The sequence below is a fragment of the Anolis carolinensis genome, chromosome 2, assembly GCF_035594765.1.
Source record: "Anolis carolinensis isolate JA03-04 chromosome 2, rAnoCar3.1.pri, whole genome shotgun sequence".
NCBI classification, from domain to species: domain Eukaryota; kingdom Metazoa; phylum Chordata; class Lepidosauria; order Squamata; family Dactyloidae; genus Anolis; species Anolis carolinensis.
This window is the reverse complement of record NC_085842.1, coordinates 178,150,484-178,173,536: the sequence shown is the minus strand read 5'-3', so window position 1 is coordinate 178,173,536 and position 23,053 is coordinate 178,150,484. Positions and strand designations below refer to the sequence as shown.

Genomic DNA, 23,053 nt, shown 5'->3' with positions numbered 1-23,053 from the left:
GTTTTCAAAACATCGTAATATTTTGGTGCTAAATTCGTAAATACAGGAATTACTACATAGCATTACTGCGTATTGAACTACTTTTTCTCTCAAATTTGTTGTATAACATGATGTTTTGATGCTTAATTTGTAAAATCATAACCTAATTTGATGTTTAATAGGCTTTTCCTTTATCCCTCCTTATTATCCAACATATTCACTTATCCAACGTTCTGCCGGCCTGTTTATGTTGGATAAGTGAGACTCTACTGTAGCTAGAAATTTTAGAGGGAACATTTCTGTAGGAATCTCCAAGTCCTCCATTGTAATTCTGTGGTCAGCTTTCAGTGGACCATAGAGTCATGCTGGAGAACCTAACATTCCTAAAGAAATGTTCTCCCAGGTTTTAAAAAAATAGCATTTTCTTTATTTGTAGCTTTTTACTTTCCCAGGAGTCTTGTGCCCCTAACTCCTGTGAATGTGAAGGGCCGACTCTATACACCTACCTATAGAAGCTTATGGAAAAACCAGGTCCAAGGTGATACCATAAACATACAAGCAAAAGCATAATCCAAATAGTGCAAAGTCAAACAAAACAAATAACTCTGAGCTGACTCTGAAAATGAGATGGAAGTCGTCAGTCTAAATTCAAGCCCAAGACTAGGAGGCATGGAAAGCTGAGAAAATCATGTACGATCACCAAAGAATATTAGATCTATTGTCTGTAGCATCAGAAAAAGCCAGGGGTCCTGAGGAATACGGTTTGCAAATCAATAAACTAATGGACCTTTACCACTTTTTTCCTGTTGAATTGGAAGCCCATGGAATCATATCCAAGGTGAAAGGAAAGATAATAAAAAGAAGAGGGTGTCAACCAAGCAGTCGTTATTTGGGGATGGCCAACTCTTCAATCCCAGTGAACCCCTCAGATATACAGAGCAAGAAGCTGTTGAGACCTCAAAACAGGCGAGCAGTCACAGAGGAAGTGCCAAGAACAGCGAGAGGGAGCCTAAGCATCCACGAGGTAGGCAAAAACGTTTAGGGGCATGTTCCTGGGAAAACTGGTGGGCTGATGTCTTACTTTCCATATTGTATATACCCAATTGAGTAGTCCTTGTCCAAAATGCTTGGGACCAAAAGTGTTTTGAATTTTTATTTGAGGCGGGGGGGGGGAGGGGGAGAGGAATATCTGCATTTGCAAATATAGTGAGATATCTTGGAGATGAGACCCAAAAGGTAAAGGTAAAGGTTTCACCTTGACATTATGTCTAGTTGTGTATGACTCTGGAGGATGGTGCTCATCTCCATTTCTAAGCCAAAGAGCCGGCGTTGTCTGTAGACACCTCTAAGGTCATGTGGCTGGCATGACTGCATGGAGCACCATTACCTTCCCACCGAAGTGGTACCTATTGATCTACTCATATTTGCATGTTTTCGAACTGCTAGGTTGGCAGAAGCTGGGGCTAATAATGGGAGCTCACCCCATCCTGAGATTCAAACCACTGACCTTCCGGACAACAAGTTCAGCAGCTCAGTGGTTTAATCTGCTGCGCCACCGTGGCCCCATAAGACCCAAAGCTCAACACAAAATTAACATGTTTCATATACACATGATACATTTGTGAGTCTGAATAAAATTAATATGCAAAATTTTATTAATTTTGGGCATGACATAAAGTTTGTATCGACAGAACCATCAATAAGCATGGTTGCCCCTATCTCACCACCTATATGGTGAGTCTCAGGTTTTGGGGTATTTTGGCTTTTGGAATTCCAGATAAATGTGTTTAGTCTAAAAAGAGAATACTAAAAAGGCATTTGCAAGAGGCTTCCTCATCAAAATCTTGCCTTAAGGTTGTGCAGAGGTATGCCTACCCTATGTCTTCGAAATGCTGCAACAACTCACATGATCTGTCAGCCAGCAGGGCCAGGGCTGTTTTCGCGGGTGCATTCTAGGAGCTGTTGTCAAAAAAAGTAAGGAAACTATAGATAAGGCAAGAACCAATGGACTCAGGCAACTAGTCCAAGTACAAAGTTCTGTCATTCTAGGAGTGGGGAGGATTATTACCCTCCTATGATAAAACAAAAGTATGATGCTAAAGGAAATGCTAAAAAAAATAAGGTGCTAAGAGAGAAAGCTAACTGGAGGTGCACTAGAATATGTTTTATAGGAGCAGCTGTAGTTCAGGGGTGCCGAATTCATTACCATCAAGGGCCACATCAGCCTTATGGTTGCCTTCAAAGAGCCATTTGCTGTTTTAAGACTATAAATGTAGCTATGTTGCCTTGATGAAGCCCCCTGTGGTGAAGCAATTTAAACCACTGAGCTGCTGAAGTTGCTGACTGAAAGGCTGGCGGTTCGAATCCGGGGAGCGGAGTGAGCTCCTGCTATTAGCCCCAGCTTCTGCCAACCTGAAAAAAATGCAAATGTGAGTAGATCAATAGGTACCGCTTCAGCGGGAAGGTAACAGTGCTCCATGCAGTCATGCGGGCCACATGACTTAGGAGGTGTCTACAGACAACGGCGGCTCTTCGGCTTAGAAATGGAGATGAGTACCAACCCCTAGAGTCAGACAGAGTCGGACAGATTCGGACATGACTAGACTTAATGTCAGAGGAAACCTTTACCTTTACTTGCCTTGACATTGAGAGTCCCGTAGGCCACAATGAATTATGTGGTGGGCCAGATTCATCCAGTGAGCCTTGCGTTCGACACGTTTAAGATGCGGACAAATTAAACAAAGATGCGTGGCCATCAAAGGTGAGAAGAGGCAGTGAAATAACCATGGAGCTGTTTGGTTATGGTGAAACAGACTGCACCCTTTACTGGTTATGGCATGCATGATTTTAGCTTGGAATAGAGCAAGAATCCAGGATTCTCATACTAAGATCTGTATCTGCAGGGTCTGACTCTTTTTTCATGGTACATTTCTTTCAGAAGGAAAGGCAAACAACAGCTTGTTCTAAACCCAGAAACCAATCTTCTGTTCACTCTTGCTTCAAAGAGTTGTATGGGGAGGGGGGAGAGAAGCAAGTTCAAGGATCCCAACATCTACGCTAGGCTGACTTGTTACTGAGTACGTGGGCTGCATGTCTCTTTCTCACACCTTCCCTACAATAACAGTACAAATGTGTAGCATGACATATTCATTATGCTTTGCATTTGCCTACACTTGTGTTTCCCTACATTAGCCCAAAGCAGCAGCCAATTACATTGAGGTTGGTACAAAGGGAGGGAAGAAGACCCAATATCCCACTCCTTAACATACCACCTTTGGGCCAGATGTCTGGGATGATGTCAATCAAATCCCAGAATGGAATTTATCCCAGGCACAAAAGGAGGGAAATTGCTTCCAAATTCCAGTTTCTTCCCCACCTCATCATATCCCTGATCCAAGGACTCTTGACGGCATGGTTTTAAAACAAGAAAACAGCAGGCGGTGGCCGCAATGGCAGCATTCCCTGAGCCCTTTCTGAGAGTCAGTTTTGCAAACTCCCAATCCAGATTGCAAGCTTTTGCTCAATCAAAACCCTCATAGCAGCCAACAGGCAAATATTTGAAATATTAGACATATGAAACGGTAGGATTCCACCCCAGGATGGAGTTAGCAACAGATGGTTCTAACAGGCAGGCAGCTTCCTGAGACTGCCAAGCTCCTCCGCCGATTGCAAAAGCCTGACATATTGCTGAGAACCAGACTGGGACCACGTTGCCCTTTTCACTTCAGGAATGCACAGCTGCAAAAGAGAGAGAGGGAATGAGAGCGATTTGGGTTCATTTTGCAGAATGTGGTCTCCAGTGATATGAATTTCTTACAAACCGCCATAGTCATACAGTAGGAAATGTCCCTGTAGCGATATTCACAAATAATCTTTCCCTCCCTGCAAAATTATGTGTGTTACCCATGTCCACTGGGCACATAGAGGCAAACTAATGAACCACATACCAAGAAATACAGGGGCATTGCAACAATTAAAGAAGGAACACAGAGAAATCATATGCATATTCATATAGAAACTTAGTGTGAAGCCATGGGAGGAAGCTTTGAAAGTTAATAATGCAAAATCTTAGAATCTTTTAATAATAATAATATCACATTTTATTTATATTCCACTCTGTCTCCCTTAGGGGACTCAGAGCAGATTACAACATACACAGATAGGCAAACATTCAATGCTTTAGCACAGTGGAATGACAATGACATACAAATACAAATACAGTAGAGTCTCACTAATCCAAGCTAAACGGGCCGGCAGAAGCTTGGATAAGCGAATATCTTGGATTATAAGGACTGATCAAGGAAAAGCCTATTAAACATCAAATTAGGTTATGATTTTACAAATTAAGCACCAAAACTTCATGTTATACAACAAATTTGACAGAAAAAGTAGTTCAATACGCAGTAATGTTGTGTTGTAATTACTGTATTTACGAATTTAGCACCAAAATATCACGATATATTGGAAACATTGACTACAAAAATGGCTTGGATTATCCAGAGGCTTGGATAAGCGAGGCTTGGATTAGTGAGACTCTACTGTACACAGCTTTCTGGTGGTGGTGCTCAACTCTGGCCACTGAGGAGCCTGTTGTCCTTAGACACCTACTGGTCGTGTTGCCGGCATGGCTGCATGGGCACCTTTATTACCTTCCCACCAAAGTGGTGCCTTGTGTTGTCAAAGGCTTTCATGGCTGGGATCACAGGGTTGTTGTATGTCTTTCGGACTGTGTGGCCATGTTTCAGAAGTATTCTCTCCTGACGTTTCACCCACATCTATGGCAGGCATCCTCAGAGGTTGTGAGGTATGGAGGATGCCTGCCATAGATGTGGGCGAAACGTCAGGAGATAATACTTCTGGAACATGGCCACACAGCCCGAAAGACATACAACAACAAAGTGGTGCCTATTGATCTACTCACATTTGCATGTTTTTGAACTGCTAGGTTGGTAGGAGCTAGGGCTAACAGCGGGAGCTCACTCCGACCTGCGGCTTTGAACTGCCAACCTTTAGGTCAGCAGATTTAACAGTTCAATTGTTTTTTTTGCTGGTCATGAGGGCTCTGTATGCCAAGTTTGGTCCAATTCCATCTTTGGTGGAGTTCAGAGTGCTCATTGAACTGCCAACCTTGAGGTCAGCAGATATAACAGTTTTAATTATTTTTAATTTCCAATATTTCTATCCCGCCCTTCTCACCCGAAGAGACTCAGGGCGGCGTACAATTGGCAACAATTCGATGCCGACACATCATTAAAAACAACAGCATATAAAAATGTATTACAACCAATTAAATACAGTATAAAATATAAAACATAAAACATATGCTTAAAATCCGTTCGTCCAATATCCTCCTACTTTATCCATATAACAGTCTGGTTCGTCTTTCAGTTCAACAGCCCAAAAACCTTTCTGCCCAAATCCTGACATGTATTTATTTATTTTATTTATTACAATACTTATATCCCACCCTTCTCACCCATAGGGGACTCAGGGCAGCTTACAATGAAACACAATATAAAAATATTACAGACAATTCAATCAATTAAAATTAAATACATTAAACATTGATAAAAAATATACATATAAATACACAACTGAACTATCTGGGCCGCTATATGTACAGTGGCAATATATAGCAGCATTCTCTTAGGTTCTATGAAACCATGTAATAAATGAATGTTGGAATAAATAAAAATTTAAACAAATTGCATTTATGTAACCTTTTAAAAACAAAACAGTTTTATATAGAGTATCCATACATATACTAAATCCAGCATGTTAAAGAAGACTATGAGAGATTCTGCCCTCTGATCCACCGTTGTTGCAGGCAACTTTGAAGCTTTAAATAAAAAAATATTGAATGGATAGAAATACGTAATACAACTTTCACTATAGTAAAATTTACCCAGCCCTCCTAAATCTGTACATCAATATCACCTTACTCAATCGAAGGTGACAAGGGCCCAATTTCTTATCACTGGCAAATATATCTCCTTTCCTTTCCAGCTTTGTGTTCGATGTTAGTGGACCAGTGAATGCACTCTGTATTGTAGTCCCAATTTTAAAGGAGCTATCCATAGTGCTGGATCATATCCAGCAAAAAATCATAGGTGAGATAAGTATTACATGGAGAATTAGCTGAAAATTAGTGCCACAGATAAGAAGCATCTGAGAGTTAGAATGTTTCTGTTTCCTCCAGAATTATTTATTTTAAAAATCAGTAATGCACATGTCTTGAATCTGACAGGTTTTTTTTTGTAGTAGCACTAACTTAGGTACCCAGCATTATCTGAGTTATTTGAAAAAAATAATAATTTTTAATTGTACAAAATGCATAAGGTTGTGGATTAACTACAACTGACACCATACCAGGTTAACCCTGAGAAACTCCATCAGTACTTAAAGTTTGTTATATTGAGCAAGTTTGCTCTAGATGCATCATTGGTGGGGTTCAGTGTGTTCTCTGGCTGTAGGGGAAACTACAACTCCCACTATGGTGAGTCAGTCCCCTCAAACACCTCCAGTAGGATGTTAGTCATGGGTGATCTGTGTGTTGAGTTTGGTCCAGGTCCATCATCGGTGGCGGTCACAGTTTATCTGCTTGTGAGTGAACTACAACTCACAGAAAGGAAGGTCAGCCCCCACCCCCCCACCCCCCAAAAAAAACCGCTCTCGTAATCAAATTTCGACATATCAGGTATGTGTGCCAAGTTTGGTCCAGATCCATCAGTGTTTGGGTTCATAGTGCTCTCTGGATGTAGGTGAACTACAACTCTCCCAAATCAAGGTGAATTTTCCCCAAAGACCTAATTGCTGGTCATGGGGGCTCTGTGTACCAAGCCTGGTACAATTCAATCTTTGGTGGAATTAAGAGTGTTCATTGACTGTAAGTGAACTATAAATCCCAGCACCTAAAACACCAAAATGCCCAGGCCAATTCCGCTCAAAACCCACCAGTATTCAAATTTTGCATATTGGGTATGCATGCCAAGTTTGGTCCAGATCTATCATTGTTTGGGTTCATAGTGCACTCTGGATGTAGGTGAACTACAACTCCTATAAATCCCTCCAAAGACACCAGTATTTTTTTGCTGGTCATGGGGATTCTGTGTGCCAAGTGAGTTCCAGGTCCATCATTGGTAGAGTTCAGAGTGCTCTTAGGTTGCAGGTGAACTATACATCCCAGTACCTACAACTCCTATAAATCATGGTGAATTCTCTCCAAACCTCTCCAGTATGTTCAATTGCTAGTAAATTCCTCTGTTTGCTGTGTGCCATAGAAAAGAATAGGAAAGAGTTATGGGAGAGGCAGTGGGAGGGGTCATGCAAATTCCACACTAATGGAGAGAGACAGAAACACAGGGATGTCTGTGGTGGAGGATAAACAGAAAATCTAAGATGAATTTGTCTCCGTATGAAAGCCTTCACTTAAATGGTGGGCAGTATGGTGTTTGTAGAGGACATTGGCAGGGCTCTTGAACATGTTTACAGCTCTCTTTATAACCTACAATGTCATTAGACCACTGGTATCTCTTGAGTAGTGGGAGCTATAGCTATTTGTGGAAGTGGGCTCCTGTCTGTGTAAGTCAGGGGTCCTCAAACTTTTTAAGTGGCCGATTCACAGTCCCTCAGACTGTTGGGGGGCCGGACTAGGATGAAATAGTCCACAACTAGGATTGTTGTTGTTGTTGTTGTGTGCCTTCAAGTCATTTCAGACTTAGGTCAACCCTAAGTCTAAAGTTTAGGACAGGGGACAGGTCAATGACCTTGGAGGGCCCCTCCAGCCCATGGGCCTTAGTTTGGGAATCCCTGATCTAGACGATCTCATAAGACCATAGGTAAGCAAAGAGACCTCCAAAGACCATCTAGATGGTCTCATAATAATAAATAATAATAATAATAATAAACTTTATTTATACCGCGCCACCATCTTCCCAACGGGGACTCGGGGCGGCTTACATGGGGCCATGCCCAGAATAATACAATATAACAAAATATAATAGAACAACAAATCATAGCACATTAAACAACACAATAAAAGAAAATATACACTACATTAAGCAAGATCAAAGAATAATAAAACCAAGGGCGGGCCACATGAACACTAGATTAAAACCCGAGGTGAGAAAGGAAGTAGGAGTAAAAACCACAGAGGACAGGGTCATAAAGTGGCGGTGCGATCTGGAGGACAAATATTGAAGGAGAGCAGCAAAAGGGATGTATGTAGTGATTACTCTCCAAAGGCACAACGGAAGACCCATGTTTTCAGGTCTTTCTTAAAGGCTGCTAGTGTGGGGGCTTGCCTAATCTCACCGGGCAGTGAGTTCCACAATCGGGGGGCCACAGCAGAGAAGGCCCTCTCCCTTGTTCCCACAAGGCGGGCCTGAGATATTGGCAGTGGCGACAGGAGAGCCTCCCCTGACGATCGAAGGGATCGGGCAGGTTTATGATATGAGATACGGTCACGAAAGTAGGTGGGTCCCAAACCGTTTAGGGCTTTATAAATGATGGTCTGCACCTTGAATTGGGACCGGAAAATAAACAGCAGCCAGTGGAGCTCCTTGAACAAGGGAGTGGATCTCTCCCTGTAACTCGCCCCCGTTATTAGTCTGGCCGCCGACCGCTGGACCAATTGTAATTTCCGGGCCATCTTCAGGGGAAGCCCCACGTAGAGCGCATTACAGTAGTCCAGTAACTAAGGCATGCACCATCATAAGACCATCGGTAAGGAAAGGGACCCTCAAAGGCCATCTAGATGATCTCCTCAGGCCATCAGAAGACCATAGATAAGGAAAGGGACCCTCAAAGACCATCTAGATGGTTTCATAAGACCATAGGTAAGGAAAGGGGCCCCAAAGGCCATTTAGATCATCTCCTCAGGCCATCAGAAGACCATTGATAAAGAAAGGGGCCCCCAAAAGCCATCTAGATGGTCTCACAAGGCCGTAGCTAAGGAAAGAGACCTTCAAAGACCATCTAGACAATCCCATAAGGCCATAAGTAAGCAAAGAGACCTCCAAAGGCCAGGTAGACTTAGGTCAACCCTAAGTCTAAAGTTTAGGACAGCGGGCAGGTAAATGACCTTGGAGGGCCACATCCGGCCCACGGGCCTTAGTTTGGGGACCCCTGGTGTAAGTGGATGCCCCAGCCACACATACTGAATTTTCACTTTGATTACGTGTATAGAATATATATATATGATGAAGCAATCTGGAGTTCTAAAAAAAAAAAAAGACCCCGTCTTTCCTTAATATTTAGTTCAAATGTGCTGGAGGTGAAGGGCTGCGTCCTTAGATAAAACATATTGGGGCCATTACTGAAAGTAAAATCTCCATATTGTTCTTGTTCTGGTCTACTGTCTCCTGAATTAAAACAGCTGTAGGAGATGGGTGGAAAATATGGGGCTGTCTAGAAGTTGTTAGACTACAGCTTCCATCATTCCTGGCCATCAGCCTTGTTGGCTAGAGCTGGTATAAAAGCTATTGGAGGAAAACGATATACAAATAAAGTAATGGGTTGATTTGTAGGTTCAGACTCCAACAAGATCAAGAAACTGTTGCACAGGATGTTCTTGGATGAAGGTTCCTGCTTTGTGTGCCATAACATGAAAGGACACTATCTTTAGTTAATTTAAGTCAATTAAATAACCGATTTGCATAAGACCATTCAACAAATGCTTAAATGGGTCTCCTTGAGTTTAAAATAATATTTCTAGCAATATTTTGCAGAAACGTAATCACAAAATGAAATGTTACAATTTATATAATAAATGGGAGAACAGCTGTATCTGTAGGCTTGGCTGGCTCTTAAAGGCATCATAAAAACCAAGACAAAATGATGCAATAGAAAACACTCAGTTACTTAGAATTTTCTGTATAGAAATCCCTGCCAGAATTACAAACCCTAGAGTAGAAGAATTTACAGTTAAATTGGTTTAAAAGTTCTTAGCTAGAAAACAAAATCATACAGTAGTAGGATATTAGAATTTCCAGGCATCTCAACATTTTTTCTGTTTGCCAGTCTTTGAAGACCCATCTCACTATTTATGGGTTCTGGTGATTAAAGGAAATCAGAAATTCATTTATTGGGATGGGTTTCTGTGAGTTTTTTGGGCTGCATGGCCATGTTCCAGTAGCATTCTCTCTTGACATTTCACCTGCATCTGTTTCACCTGCTGGCATCTTCTGAGGTTCTTTTGGCAATGAAGCAAGTGGAGTGTATATCTGTGGAACGTCCAGGGTGGGAGAATGAACCCTTGTCTGTTTAAAGAAAGTGTGGATATTGCAATGAGCAAACTTGAATAGCCATGAAACTGCAAAGTCTATCAGTGACGATATCTGCATAGAGGTAGCTTCGCTTCTGTTGCCTGGAGACATCCTCTGGGAGGTGTTAACTGGCACTTGATTACGTGCCTTCTGGAGTTTTATTGTCTTGATTTGTTTTAGAAAAGCATGACCTTTTAAAGATCATAACCTTTTAGAGAAGAGCCAAAAAGCCATTTGAGTAGAATCTTCTCAAGTGGTATACAACCAAATGTAATTATGCAAGGAAATTATCTTCAGTTGTTAGACTGAATGACCTGTTGTCTCTGATCTGTTACGAAACAGAGAATATGCCAGTGCATAAAAATAGCAGTTCTTCAGACGTGTACTTCAGTGCACAAAAATATATCTACTCTCCCATAAAACAACTAGTTTTATATTATGCACTCAGGAGACAAAATAAAGTAGACCTTGGTAAAAATAAATAAATAACGTATTTCGTTTACCCATACAAAATACACAGGTACACAACTTATCAGTCAGTTACAGATATGTTTGAGATGGTTTCTGTGCCATCTGGTCAGAACATCTCTCTTATAATAAACAGCAGGCAAGTGTTTGCAAGTCTGCGATTTGAGCAGACCCAAAATTCTCAGAAAAACAAAGAGCAAGAAAGGAAAGCTGATAACAGAATGTACATACAACAAGCAACGAGATTATAGATCTTGAAGAAGGTTGTGATTTCAAACATGATTCTGCTGTTTTTAAATACTTGTAACCTGATTTTGTTCATTTTCATGGTTTCCTCCTTTCTGTTGAAATTGTTCACATGCTTGTGGATTTCAATGGCTTCTCTGTGTAGTATGACATGATAGTTGTTAGAGTGGTCCAGCATTTATGTGTTCCTAAATAATATGCTGTGTCCAGGCTGGTTCATCAAGTGTTCTGCTATAGCTGATTTTTCTGGTTGAATTAGTCCGCAGTGTCTTTTGTCTCCTTTGATTTGTGCCTATGTAGACTTGTCCACAACTGCAAAGTATACCATAGTAGACTCCTGCAGTGGTTATAGGATTGCTCTTGAATGTAGCATCTGTTGGATTTTCATAGTAGGTCTGTAGATTGTTTGTGGGTTGTGTTTCTTCATCAGCTTTATTGGGTTATTTCCATATCACATCTCTCCCACATCCTACACTCTTTGTAGAGCAAAGAACTGCCATAGGAAGGCTCCTGTATTGGTCTTAACAACAACAACAACAACAACAACAACAACAACAACAACAACTTTATTCCTATTCCACCCTATCTCCCCGAAGTGACTCAGGGCGGATTCCAACAAACAACAGTATACATTCAATGCCTTCAAAAAAGAGATAAATATTGGCATAAAACCCCAACAAGACCCCACATATGAATACAGCATTAAAAACATAACATCAAATGAAAACTAATATTAGTGAATTGAGTATAACATCAATAACCTAAACTAATATAATCAGACAGAATCAGACAAGAATTATATAGTGACATAAAATCTAAATAAACCTTCATAGTAATTTGAAGTCTTGGGTCGAGGTTGGGGTGCAGACACACAACAAAGGGGTCAGGATAAATTCTTCCAGGCAACTCACAACCATTATAATGGGTACAGATAAAGAAGGGGCTGCAATGGTGCAGCGGGTTAAACTTCTGAGCTGCTGAACTTGCTGGCCAAAAGGTTGGTGGTTTGAATCCGTGGAACAAGGTGAGCTCCCGTTGATAGCCCTAGCTTTTGCCAACCTATAAGTTAAAAAAATGCAAATGTGAGTAGCTAAACAGGTACTGATCCGGTGGGAAGGTAACAGCGTTAGCTTAGAAATGGTGATGAGCACCACCCTCCAGAGTCGGACTTAACTAGACTTAATGTCAAGGGGAAACTTTTACTTTTACAGATAAAAATGCAAAACTTAAAATGCATTAAATTATCACTATAGTTAAGAGCAATTTAAGAATGTATTGCTTAAAAAGTAAGAAATGTGGACAACATCAGACGTTATTAAAATCCCTTTGCTCAAATGTAACCGAGTCCCAAAGGCCTGTCAAAAGAAAAATGTCTCCATCTGCTGCCAGAAGGACAACGAGAAAGGATCCTGTCTAGCTGCTCTGAGTAGGCCAAATGTGTCTGTTTTGACTGGTTCCCTGAAATGTCAAGCATTTTAAAAAGAACACTGTCTCAATGTTAAAGGATAGGAAGAAAAAATCTTTTTTCGGGAAAGAAACAAAAGATAATTAGAACATGAAAGCAAACATCAAAACTTCCTCTCCCTTTCCCCGCCCTTCTGTCTAACTAAGGACTTAGCCTTAAATATTGCTTTCCAAGTCTGTGAGTCACCTGGCTAGATCCCATATTTTGTGGCTTGGCCAGAAAAACACTGCCCCCACAAACATGTTTGTGAAAACATAGATTAGTGCCATATCCATGCTGCTATTTAGAATGATATATATCAGGCCCTTGTCTTCACCAGCAAAGGCATAACCATCCCCAGCTGTACAAGAGGATGTACACTGCCATTTGCACTATATATATCATTAGCTTGTGTCTAGAGATGCTCCTGTCTTCTTTGCCAAGGAAAGCTGTCCCTTCCTTCAGCAATAAATGCAAATGCCAATATGGAGAAAATGGGGAGGGGAAGAAATGAGCCTGTGTTTGCAAAAGGAAATGATTTCAAGCATCTGGACAAGAACACTATCTTTCTCCGTTACATGCTTCATACTCCTGAAAGCCATTGCTTCCCTTCAAAGTAGAAATCTCCAAGTCATCTCCCTTCCTCTGCTTCTAGCAAGAACGATTGTTTTCATTAGAACCACACAACAAAAAGTGACTGCCTTTTGGGGTCGGCTGGTTGCTTGATTTTAAAGAGCATTTCAATGCGAGGAAATATTGAACAAGGAACATCGACTGGTTGTATGGGATTACAATGTCATCATACAGTTGTAGCTTCCTTTCTCAATGAGGGTGGTAAATCTACCCCAGGTTTTAGTACAAACACTAAACGAGTTTTCAATGAGCCTCCGGTGGCCTAGGGGATAAAAGCCTTGTGACTTGAAGGCTGGGTTGCTGACCTGAAAGCTGCCAGGTGTGACGCCCCTGGCTGCGAAAGCACTGGGAACCAATACACCGAGGCCAATAAACAATCTAATATCTTTATTAAGGAATTAAGAAATTAAAACGAAAACAAGCAGAAGGTATAGTTCATCAATAGACCTTCTAGGAAAGGTCAAATATAGTCCAGTAATAAATTGTCCAATATATAATATTAGAGTTTAAAGTTTGTAATCCAAAAACCGAAACGCACTCAAACTTCCAAGCAGTTTGAGTGGGGAAATGTCCAAGTCTTTTCCTAAAGTTCAAAAGCAAGTCCAAGACAAGGAATTGAAGACAAGGCTGGATACACGGCACGACAAGGCAAGGCTGGAATCACGGCAAGACAAGACAAGGAACACAGCTAGGCAAGGCACGGCAAGGCTGGAAGGTAGTGAACTCAAATGCGGTCCACACTTGGCTGGAAGTGAAGTTATTAGGCTTGATAGATCCATGAAAAATTTGATTCTAAACTCGTTTCAAAACTAGAGGGGGGCAGCTTTTCGTTTCTGATGGTATTTCCGAATTTGGCCCCCAAAAAATTTCAAAATTAACGAAAATTCGTTATTTTCTAAATTAATACGTTAATGGCGGACGCGCATGCGCAATTCCCAAAAACAGCACAGAGGGAGAGGACTTTACAGGACTCTCCCACCCTCATTTTTTGAGTGATATTCTTCAAACTTGGTACAGTGGTAGAACACATTTAACACTGATAGCTCACCAAAATTTGGAACGTTTCCCTTATCCTCTGATTTTTGGAGAATTTTCATAGCTTTTATAATAAACCATTTTTTAATAATTGCAGAAATCTGTTCCTGGTTTGAAAGTCTTATTTCCTGTTAAATTGGGTTGTCTTTACTGTGAAAGTCATTGTTCTACTTCAGAAACTTTGTTTTTGTGGCTGAAACTTTGTTAAATTGGTGTGTGTGTGATATATATTGTGTGTATATATATATAGTCCCTGCTTGTGTGTGTGTGTGTGTGTGTGTGTGTGTGTGTAGGTAAAGGTAAAGGTATCCCTTGACGTTAAGTTCAGTCATGTCTGACTCTGGGGGTTGGTGCTCATCTCCATTTCTAAGCCCAAGAGCCAGTGTTGTCCATAGACACCTCCAAGGTCATGTGGCTGGCATGACTACATGGAGTGCCATTACCTTCCCAGAAACACCCAGAAAATGGGAATTCCAGACAGGAAACAATCAGGGCCAGCTAATACCTCCCAACAAAGGATTCCCCCAGGTAGGAAGCAGCCAGGCTTTGAAGCTGCAAGGCTATTCAATGCTAATCAAGGTGACCAATTGCAACATTCACACTTGCCTCCCACAGACAAGAGTTCTTTCTCCCACCCTGGACCTTCCACAGATATATAAACCCCACTTGCCTAGCTTCGCACAGACGTCAAAACCTCTATGTCTGCCACAGATGTGGGTGAAACGTCAGGAGAGAATGCTTCTGGCACATGGCCATAGAGCCCGGAATACATACCACAACAGTGTGATCCCGGCCATGAAAGCTTTCGACAACACAACCACAGTATCCATTCAAGTTCATGTAGCGTGGTATGGACTGGAGACCTGTATTGGGGGGAGGGAGGGTGCGAATCTGGGCCCCTGGGAGCAGCCGAGGACGGGCCTGGCCCACACCCCCTCGCATCCCGGGCCTCTTCCTCCTCACCGCCGGGCCCCTCTCGGTCTCTCCAGGCCTGAGCTGAGGCGAGGCGGCGGCGGCGGCAGTCATTTCCCCCCTCCGTCTTCCTCCTCCTCCTCGGCCTCCTTCCCCCTCGCCCCCTCCCATTGGCTGAGCCTCCCATTGGCTGAGGGGCAAAAGGAAAGGAGTTTGGGTGATTTGCAAAAGCTTTTTTTTCCTAACGAAAAAAACGAAGAAATAAGAAAAAACGGCCTCTCGCGATTCGAAACCACAATATCCAGACGTGTGGACAACCAAGGTTCTATATTGCTTCAAAACAAACGAAAATAACGAATTAATAACGGGTAACGGGAAAATCGAATTATTTGAGCAAGCCTAGAAGTTATCCCTTCAACTGACACGTTGACTCCGCGCTGGCTAGCCAGCGCACAGAACTTTTAAAGAACTTCGAATCTTCCCTCAGAACAGGTGTCTCAAATGCTCTTTTCCCAAGGGAAAAGAGCTAGAACAACATCTTGACCAGATGCAATCCTCCCTTAGAATTCTCAGGGGAAAATAGGTTAATCAGCAGATTCCCTTGCTGCTAATCTCGCGCTTCATCTCATGCCAGCTTTCTCCTGCCTGTTAGATTCCACAAACATCCTTCTATCAAAGGGAGGGGAACTGGGAAGAGAAGACTCCGTTTCAAGGGCCTTTTTAATGAGCATTGAACTAGAATTGTCAATAGGGAACATCTAGAACGGGGCAGAGTCTTGCTGAATTGGCACAAAACCTGTTTCCTCATCACTGTTGTCCACAATGGAGTCAGGTTCACGGCCCAAGGGTCCATGGGACATCACACCAGGTTCGAATCCCACCTGGGTAGAGTTTTGATTAGCTCCCTCTATCAGCTCCAGCTCCATGCGGGGACATAAGAGAAGCCTCCCACAAGGATGGTAAAAACATCAAAAACATCCGGGCGTCCCCTGGGCAACGTCCTTGCAGACGGCCAATTCTCTCACTCCAGAAGCAACTCCAGTTGCTCCTGACACGAAAAAATAAATAAATGGGGCTGATTGTATTTGGGATATAAGGTTGAGCACCTTGGAGACCTCCGTTACATATCAGAGAAGATTCACTCAATGGAAGCCACCCGTTCCCAATATTGGGATTTTTTAAGAAAAATATCAGAGCTAGATCAAATATGATGCTGATGATTCATGAGATTTGCATCACATATGTCATTTTTTGCTCCTATGCAAGTAATAGCTCTTCTAGGGAAGAGATGATTTAAATCTGGGAAGGGGCAAAGGAGGACAAGATTAAACGACCTCTTCTAGGGAGCTACTTCCCTTCATCTTCAGGCCAGTACATGGGGCAACATATATATTTCTTACTAGTTGTGCCCGGCCACACTGTTGCTGTGGTGTATGGTAATCCTTTGTTGGCCAGGTGGAATAGCAGTGAATAGCCTTGCAGCCTCAAAGCCTGGCCATTTTCTTCTTATGGGAATCCTTGTTTGGTGGGCTGGCATACAATGGAATAGACCCGCTGCTTGGAAGGCTTGGTACTTGCGTCCTAGGGGAATATTTTTTTGGGCTGCTAGAATTGCCATGAATAGTCTCATTGCTTCAAAGCCTGGCTGCTTGCTATCTAGGGGAATCTTTGGTTGGTCAGCTTCAATCGTATAGAGAAGTATTGCTGCGTCAAAGCCTGGCCACCTTCTACCACGGTTAATCCTTTGTTCATCTGGTTGAATTCCACTGAATAGCCTTGCAACTTCAATGCCTGGCTGTGTTATACCTAGGGGAATCCTTGCTTGGTGAGCTGGAATAGCACCTTCAATCAAAGAGCCGCTTTGAAGCCTGGCTACTTCATTTGTAAGGGAATCCTTGTTTGGCTAGCTTGAATTGCACTGAATGGTCTTGCAATTTAAAAGCCTGGCCACTTTCTACATACGGGCATGGTGTTTTCTTTCTTTTCTTTTCTTTTTTGATGGTCACTCCTTGGAAAGTGATTAGTTTTGTGGCCAAATTTGGTGTGATTTGGCCCAGAGGTTTTGTTGTTAACTCGGTCCTAATTATGTGCATTACATACACACACACACATATATATAGGGCCCCTGGTGGTGGCGCAGTGTGTTAAAGCGCTGAGCTGCTGAACTTGCAGACCGAAAGGTCCCAAGTTCAAATCCCGGAGCGGAATGAGCGCCCGCTGTTAGCCCCAGCTCCTGCCAACCTAGCAGTTCAAAAACATGCAAATGTGAGTAGATCAATAGGTACCACTCCAGCAGGAAGGTAACTGTGTTCCATGCAGTCATGCCGGCCACATGACCTTGGAGGTGTCTACGGACAACGCCGGCTCTTCGGCTTAGAAATGGAGATGAGCAGCAACCCCCAGAGTCGGTCACGACTGGACTTAACGTCAGGGGAAATATATATATATATATATATATATATATATATATATATATATAGAGAGAGAGAGAGAGAGAGAGAGAGAGAGAGAGAGAGAGAGAGAGAGAGAGAGAGAGAGAGAGATTGTGTCATATTTACTTGAAATCTTAGAAAATTGTAAGTAAAGTTACCAGTGCAGTCCTATGGAGCTATTTCCATCATTTTGCTATGTTTTGGGACTGGACCTTTAGGAGTGAGAAACATGCATTTTACTTTGTGGCCATCAATATGAAACCCACAGTGGTAAGAGGATAACCATTAGTAGAAAAAAAACTTAGCCCAAAACAACTTGCCTTGAGTGCATGCGGAAATCCAAGCTCTCTTAAGTATATACAGCTTTAGCAAGTCAACAACCCCTTAACATATACTTAAGGAAGTGGGAAAGATTTATACTAAGTGGCGAGAAGTGGGCAATTTATGAACGCTTAACCTGAAAGTATTTGGCCTGAATCCAATGGTTAAATCCAAGCTAAAGTAAATCGGTTGAAGCAATGCCATGGTTCACAATGATGCAACGACGCCCTCAAATGAATTCAAGCTTTTCTCATAATAATCTCATGTCTGTGATTTTTGGTCACTCATCAAAATGTAATGAGTGAGAAGGGGGCAAGCATTCCTGTTCAGCAATAGAAGACAACATCTTAGGTCAGAAGTGGAAAATCTGCAGACCTCCCAATATTATTTATAGACTACAGCACTAAGCATATCTCACCTTTGGCTGTACTGGCAAGGATTGCTGGGAACGGCAGTTTAACAACATTAGGGAAATTGCACAATGCTCACCTTGCACTAAGATGACTATATGTAGCATCATGGACAACGAAAAACCAGCTTCGCCTTGCTCATCTGACATGGGAAATGGAGTCTATACAAAGACTCATTGGTAATTTTTTCAGTTAATGTGTGTATGTGTGTGTGTAATACAGTCAGACAAGTCTCCACTATATTTTCTTCCAACCTAAAAATGCTAGGATCTTCCCAGTGTGTTGTTCGTGACCATTTCCCCCTCTTTGTGAAGGCAAACCCAGTAGCTGCCTCCTGTGTCAGAGAGAAAATAAGTCCTGAAGTCGAGTCTTCTTCCTAATTCAGTCAATTTAGTGGAAGACACTTGCTGCCTGACTGCAGTCTAGACTAAAAGACAGAGAGGAGACAGTCTGAGTGAGGAAATGCTTCCTTCCAGTCCAAACTAGACATGATGTAAAAGTGTCATTTGTAATTATGTGGTTTGAAAATACTAATAGTAATTAATAACAGCGTTGGCGTAGGGCTGATCTTTGTCATGGCTTTAGTGGACGGACAGACTTAACCCTTTCTTCCTCTGCCATAGTGACCAAAATTGTCTCCTTGATGTGGCTGTTATTTCCAGGAAAGAAGCTTTCCCGGGAGCCAACTGAAACTTTCAGGGATGATTATCGGTCCTAACTTTTGCCCATTTCAATGAAATTGTAAGAGCTGGGTACACCCAGATTTGGAAAACTTTGATCTGCTTTAAAACTTGAGTTAATACAAACAAACCAGGATTACTGGACAGTCTGAACAAACCATCATTACCCAAACCTGGAAAGGATTTCCCAGTACTGGAAATTATGGTTTGTGCAAATCTAGAAGTGAAAGCTCTTACAGTAGAGTCTCACTTATCCAACGTTCTGGATTATCCAACACATTTTTGTAGTCAATGTTTTCAATACATTGTGATATTTTGGTGCTAAATTCATAAATACAGTAATTACAACATAACATTACTGCTTATTGAACTACTTCTTCTGTCAAATTTGTTGTATAACATGATGTTTTGGTGCTTAATTTGTAAAATCATAACCTAATTTGATGTTTAATAGGCTTTTCCTTAATCCCTCCTTATTATACAACATAGTCGCTTATCCAACGTTTATGTTGGATAAGTGAGACTCTACTGTAGTTACTTCCGTGAGGCAGAAGAGCAGATGGAGAAAGGACACAGGAGTATGCGAATCTGAAATTCAGCCACATTTGCTCATGTACAAAAATTATAAACAACTGTAACCCCCGGCCCCAGATATTTCCACCACCCTACTGTGATTGTGAGAGATGCAGTCCTACAAGATCAGGAAGGTCACAGTTCCCCACTTCAATATAAGTGGAAACGTGGTTCCTCATACCTGATTGGAACCTGTATCTCTGCTCATTGTAGTTTATTGACATTCCATAATGAAAATCCAGTTTGATGCCATTACCCAATATAGAAATCTTTCTCTTTGGATGCGAACATTGTTTACTATAAGTTCAATCCTCAACAGTAGGAAGTATAAAGTGTGTAGCAGCTAAGGTCTTATCAATTTGACTGACACTCTGACAGGAAGCAAATACTATCTCTCCTTGCATTTAGAAAAAGTATTGAGAAATATTAAGGTGCATATTCAGTGAATAATGTTATATTCTGTTAGTTTATAAAGTATAATCAGCGTGCAGGAGGTGAGGGGGGATGTTGCTTGCATAGTCTATTGTTTCACATTCATTTCATATCAGATGCATCTAAAATGAGGGATGAAAGGGAAATATCTAATTCCCTTATTCAAACAGATGGACTGCATAATTTTTTCTTTCAAAATCCCATCCTCAAATATCACCTAGGCAATTTGTTTCCTGTCTTTAACAGAAATCATAGTATGATTAATCTGTTAATGCCATGCCTGTCCTTCGCAGTCAATCACCTTTCTGCATCTACTTCTTTTTCCCCCTGATTGGAGTCATTGTAGCCTTACATGCCTCCCAGAAGAGGATATAATGGCCAGAGCAGTGTTGAATAAGGAAGTATCTGGTACCTCCTTGTAACTAGAGGTTCGCTTAACAGCACCACAAGCACAGTAGTCTGCCCCAACCTAAATGGGCAGTGATGGGTGGCAGGAATACAATGAGGAAACTCAGTCGTTCTGCTACTAGGTTGGCTCCACTCACACCTGCTTTCTTCCGCAGCCTAAAGACAAGCTGGAAAGCGGCCAGAGTAGGGCAACTAAAATGATCAAGGGTCTGGAGAACAAGCCCTATGAGGAGCGGCTTAAAGAACTGGGCATGTTTAGCCTGCAGAAGAGAAGGCTGAGAGTAGACAGGTGGGCCGGGCTGTGGCGCAGCTGGCTAGTAACCAGCTGCTATAAATCACTACTGACCGAGAGGTCATGAGTTCGAAGCCCGGGTCGGGTTAAGCCTCTGACCATTAAAAAAAAATAGCCCCGGCTTGCTGTTGACCTATGCAGCCCCGAAAGACAGTTGCATCTGTCAAGTAGGGAAAATTTAGGTACACTTTATGCTGGAGGCTAATTTAACTAATCTACAACACCATAAAACTGCTCACGAGGAAAAGAATTAGGAAGAACAGCCACCAATGGTCGGTGAAGCAACGGCTCCCCCTGTGGCCGGAATCGTGAAGCTGGAAAGATGTTAAAATGCCTCTGTGTCTGTCTAAAAACTGAATGTTGTTTGTCTGTTGGCATTGAATGTTTGCCATATATGTGTTCATTGTAATCCGCCCTGAGTCCCTTTCGGGGTGAGAAGGGCGGAATATAAATACTGTATGTATGTATGTATGTATGTATGTATGTATGTATGTGTGTGTGTGTGTGTGTATGTGTATGTATATATATATATATATATATATATATATATATATATATATATATGATAGCCATGTACAAATATGTGAAGGGAAGTCATAGGGAGGAGGGAGCAAGCTTGTTTTCTACTGCCCTGCAGACTAGGATGCAGAACAATGGCTTCAAACTACAGGAAAGGAGATTCCACCTGAACATCAGGAAGAATTTCCTCACTGTGAGAGCTGTTCGGCAGTGGAACTCTCTCCCCCGGACTGTGGTGGAGGCTCCTTCTTTGGAGGCTTTTAAGCAGAGGCTGGATGACCATCTGTCGGGGGTGCTTTGAATGCGATTTCCTGCTTCTTGGCAGGGGGTTGGACTGGATGGCCCATAAGGTCTCTTCCAACTCTACTATTCTATGATTCTATAAGACTACATTAATACACTGAGACAACCTAATAAGCCTTTGAATGTTTAATATGGATGTTTTAACTTAACTAATTTAATGTTTTATTATTTTTGTATTGTTACTGTTTTATATATTCTGTTTTATATCTGGTTGTAAGTGGCCCTGAGTTCCTCCTCGGGGTGAGAAGGATGGGATAGAAATAAGTCTCCAACAACTTTATATAGGCTATGGACCTCATCACTGCCATGGGACACAGAATGGTGAATCCATAGGGCAGTGGGGGAAAAATAGTTGCCTTGTACCCCACATCACCCATTGCACCAATTACCCCATCCCACAGGGGGAAACGTAGCTGCCTGGCTCCCCGCCATGCTCTTCCTTATGGAACACAGGAAGCACCCCATGTTCCCAGGGAAGCATCCTTGCATGCTGCCAGGACACTTCTATGGAGCCCTGCCAGAAGTTGTCTTCTGTCGTCTGATGGTGTCCAGTGGGCTCCATGGAGGAAGCATCCAGGCAGCATGCTAGGACGCTTCCCTTACTGTGCATTATAAGGTAGTATATCTTTGTCGACCGTTGCCAGTGTTGACTTCCTGCTTGCCTCAAAGGCTATTCTGATAAGATTAATTATTTTTGGAGCAGTGGGGGAAAACCTCCTTTAGTGGTCTTGCTCCTCCTTTTCACTCTAATATGTAGGAAGAAGGTTGTAGTAGCCCACCTTAGGCGATCCCTCGTAGTTTGAGGAGGATTGTCTTCCATCTTTGGTGTCTTGGGGGTAGGTTCTTAGGTGGCTGAAGAGATCTATTCTTGATCTGCATGTTCTCCCGCAGTGAGGACATCAGTTTCCAGGTGGAAGGCGGTCTTGGTCAGGGTTGGCTTGACGGGACTTCCTCTTGGCACGTTTCTCCCTTAAGCCCTACATTCGTGCCTCTTCGAACTCCACAGCACTGCTGGTCACAGCTGACCTCCAATTAGAGCGTTCAAGGGCCAGGGCTTCCCAGTTGTCAGTGTCTATGGCACAGTTTTTAAGGTTGGCTTTAAGCCCATCTTTAAATCTCTTTTCCTGCCCAGCAACATTACGTTTCCCGTTCTTGAGTTCGGAGTAGAGTAGCTGCTTTGGGAGATGGTGATCGGGCATTCGGACAACATGGCCAGTCCAGCGGAGTTAATGGCATAGGAACATCGCTTCAATGCTGGTGGTCTTTGCTTCTTCCAGCACGCTGACATTTGTCCGCCTGTCTTCCCAAGAGATTTGCAGGATTTTTCTGAGGCAATACTGATGGAAACGCTCTAGGAGTTGAGTGTGATATCTGTAGACCGTCCATGTTTCGCAGGTGTAGAGCAGGGTTGGGAGGACAATGGCTTTGTAAACAAGCACCTTCGTATCTCTACAGATGTCCCGATCATCAAACACTCTCTGCTTCATTCTGAAAAATGCTGCACTCGCAGAGCTCAGGCGGTGTTGTATTTCAGTGTTGACTTTTGTAGAGAGGTGGCTGCCAAAGTAGCAGAAATGGTCAACATTTTCTAATGTTACACCATTAAGCTGTATTCCTGGCTTTGCAGAGGGATTAGCTGGTGCCTTTTGGAAGAGCACTTTGGTTTTCTCGATGTTCAATGAGAGGCCGAGCTTCTCGTAT

At 42.3% G+C, this 23,053-nt stretch overlaps 1 protein-coding gene across 2 annotated transcripts in view; it reads left to right on the top strand.

Moving 5' to 3' along the window:
* Positions 1-23,053, top strand: part of LOC100554699 (uncharacterized) — a 70,833-nt gene that overhangs the window by 24,233 nt on the left and 23,547 nt on the right. For both annotated transcript variants that reach the window (XM_062971167.1, XM_062971166.1), the window contains exon 3: positions 798-1,003. In XM_062971167.1, coding sequence (XP_062827237.1) covers positions 798-1,003 — 206 coding nt within the window. The remainder of the gene's footprint in view (positions 1-797; positions 1,004-23,053) is intronic.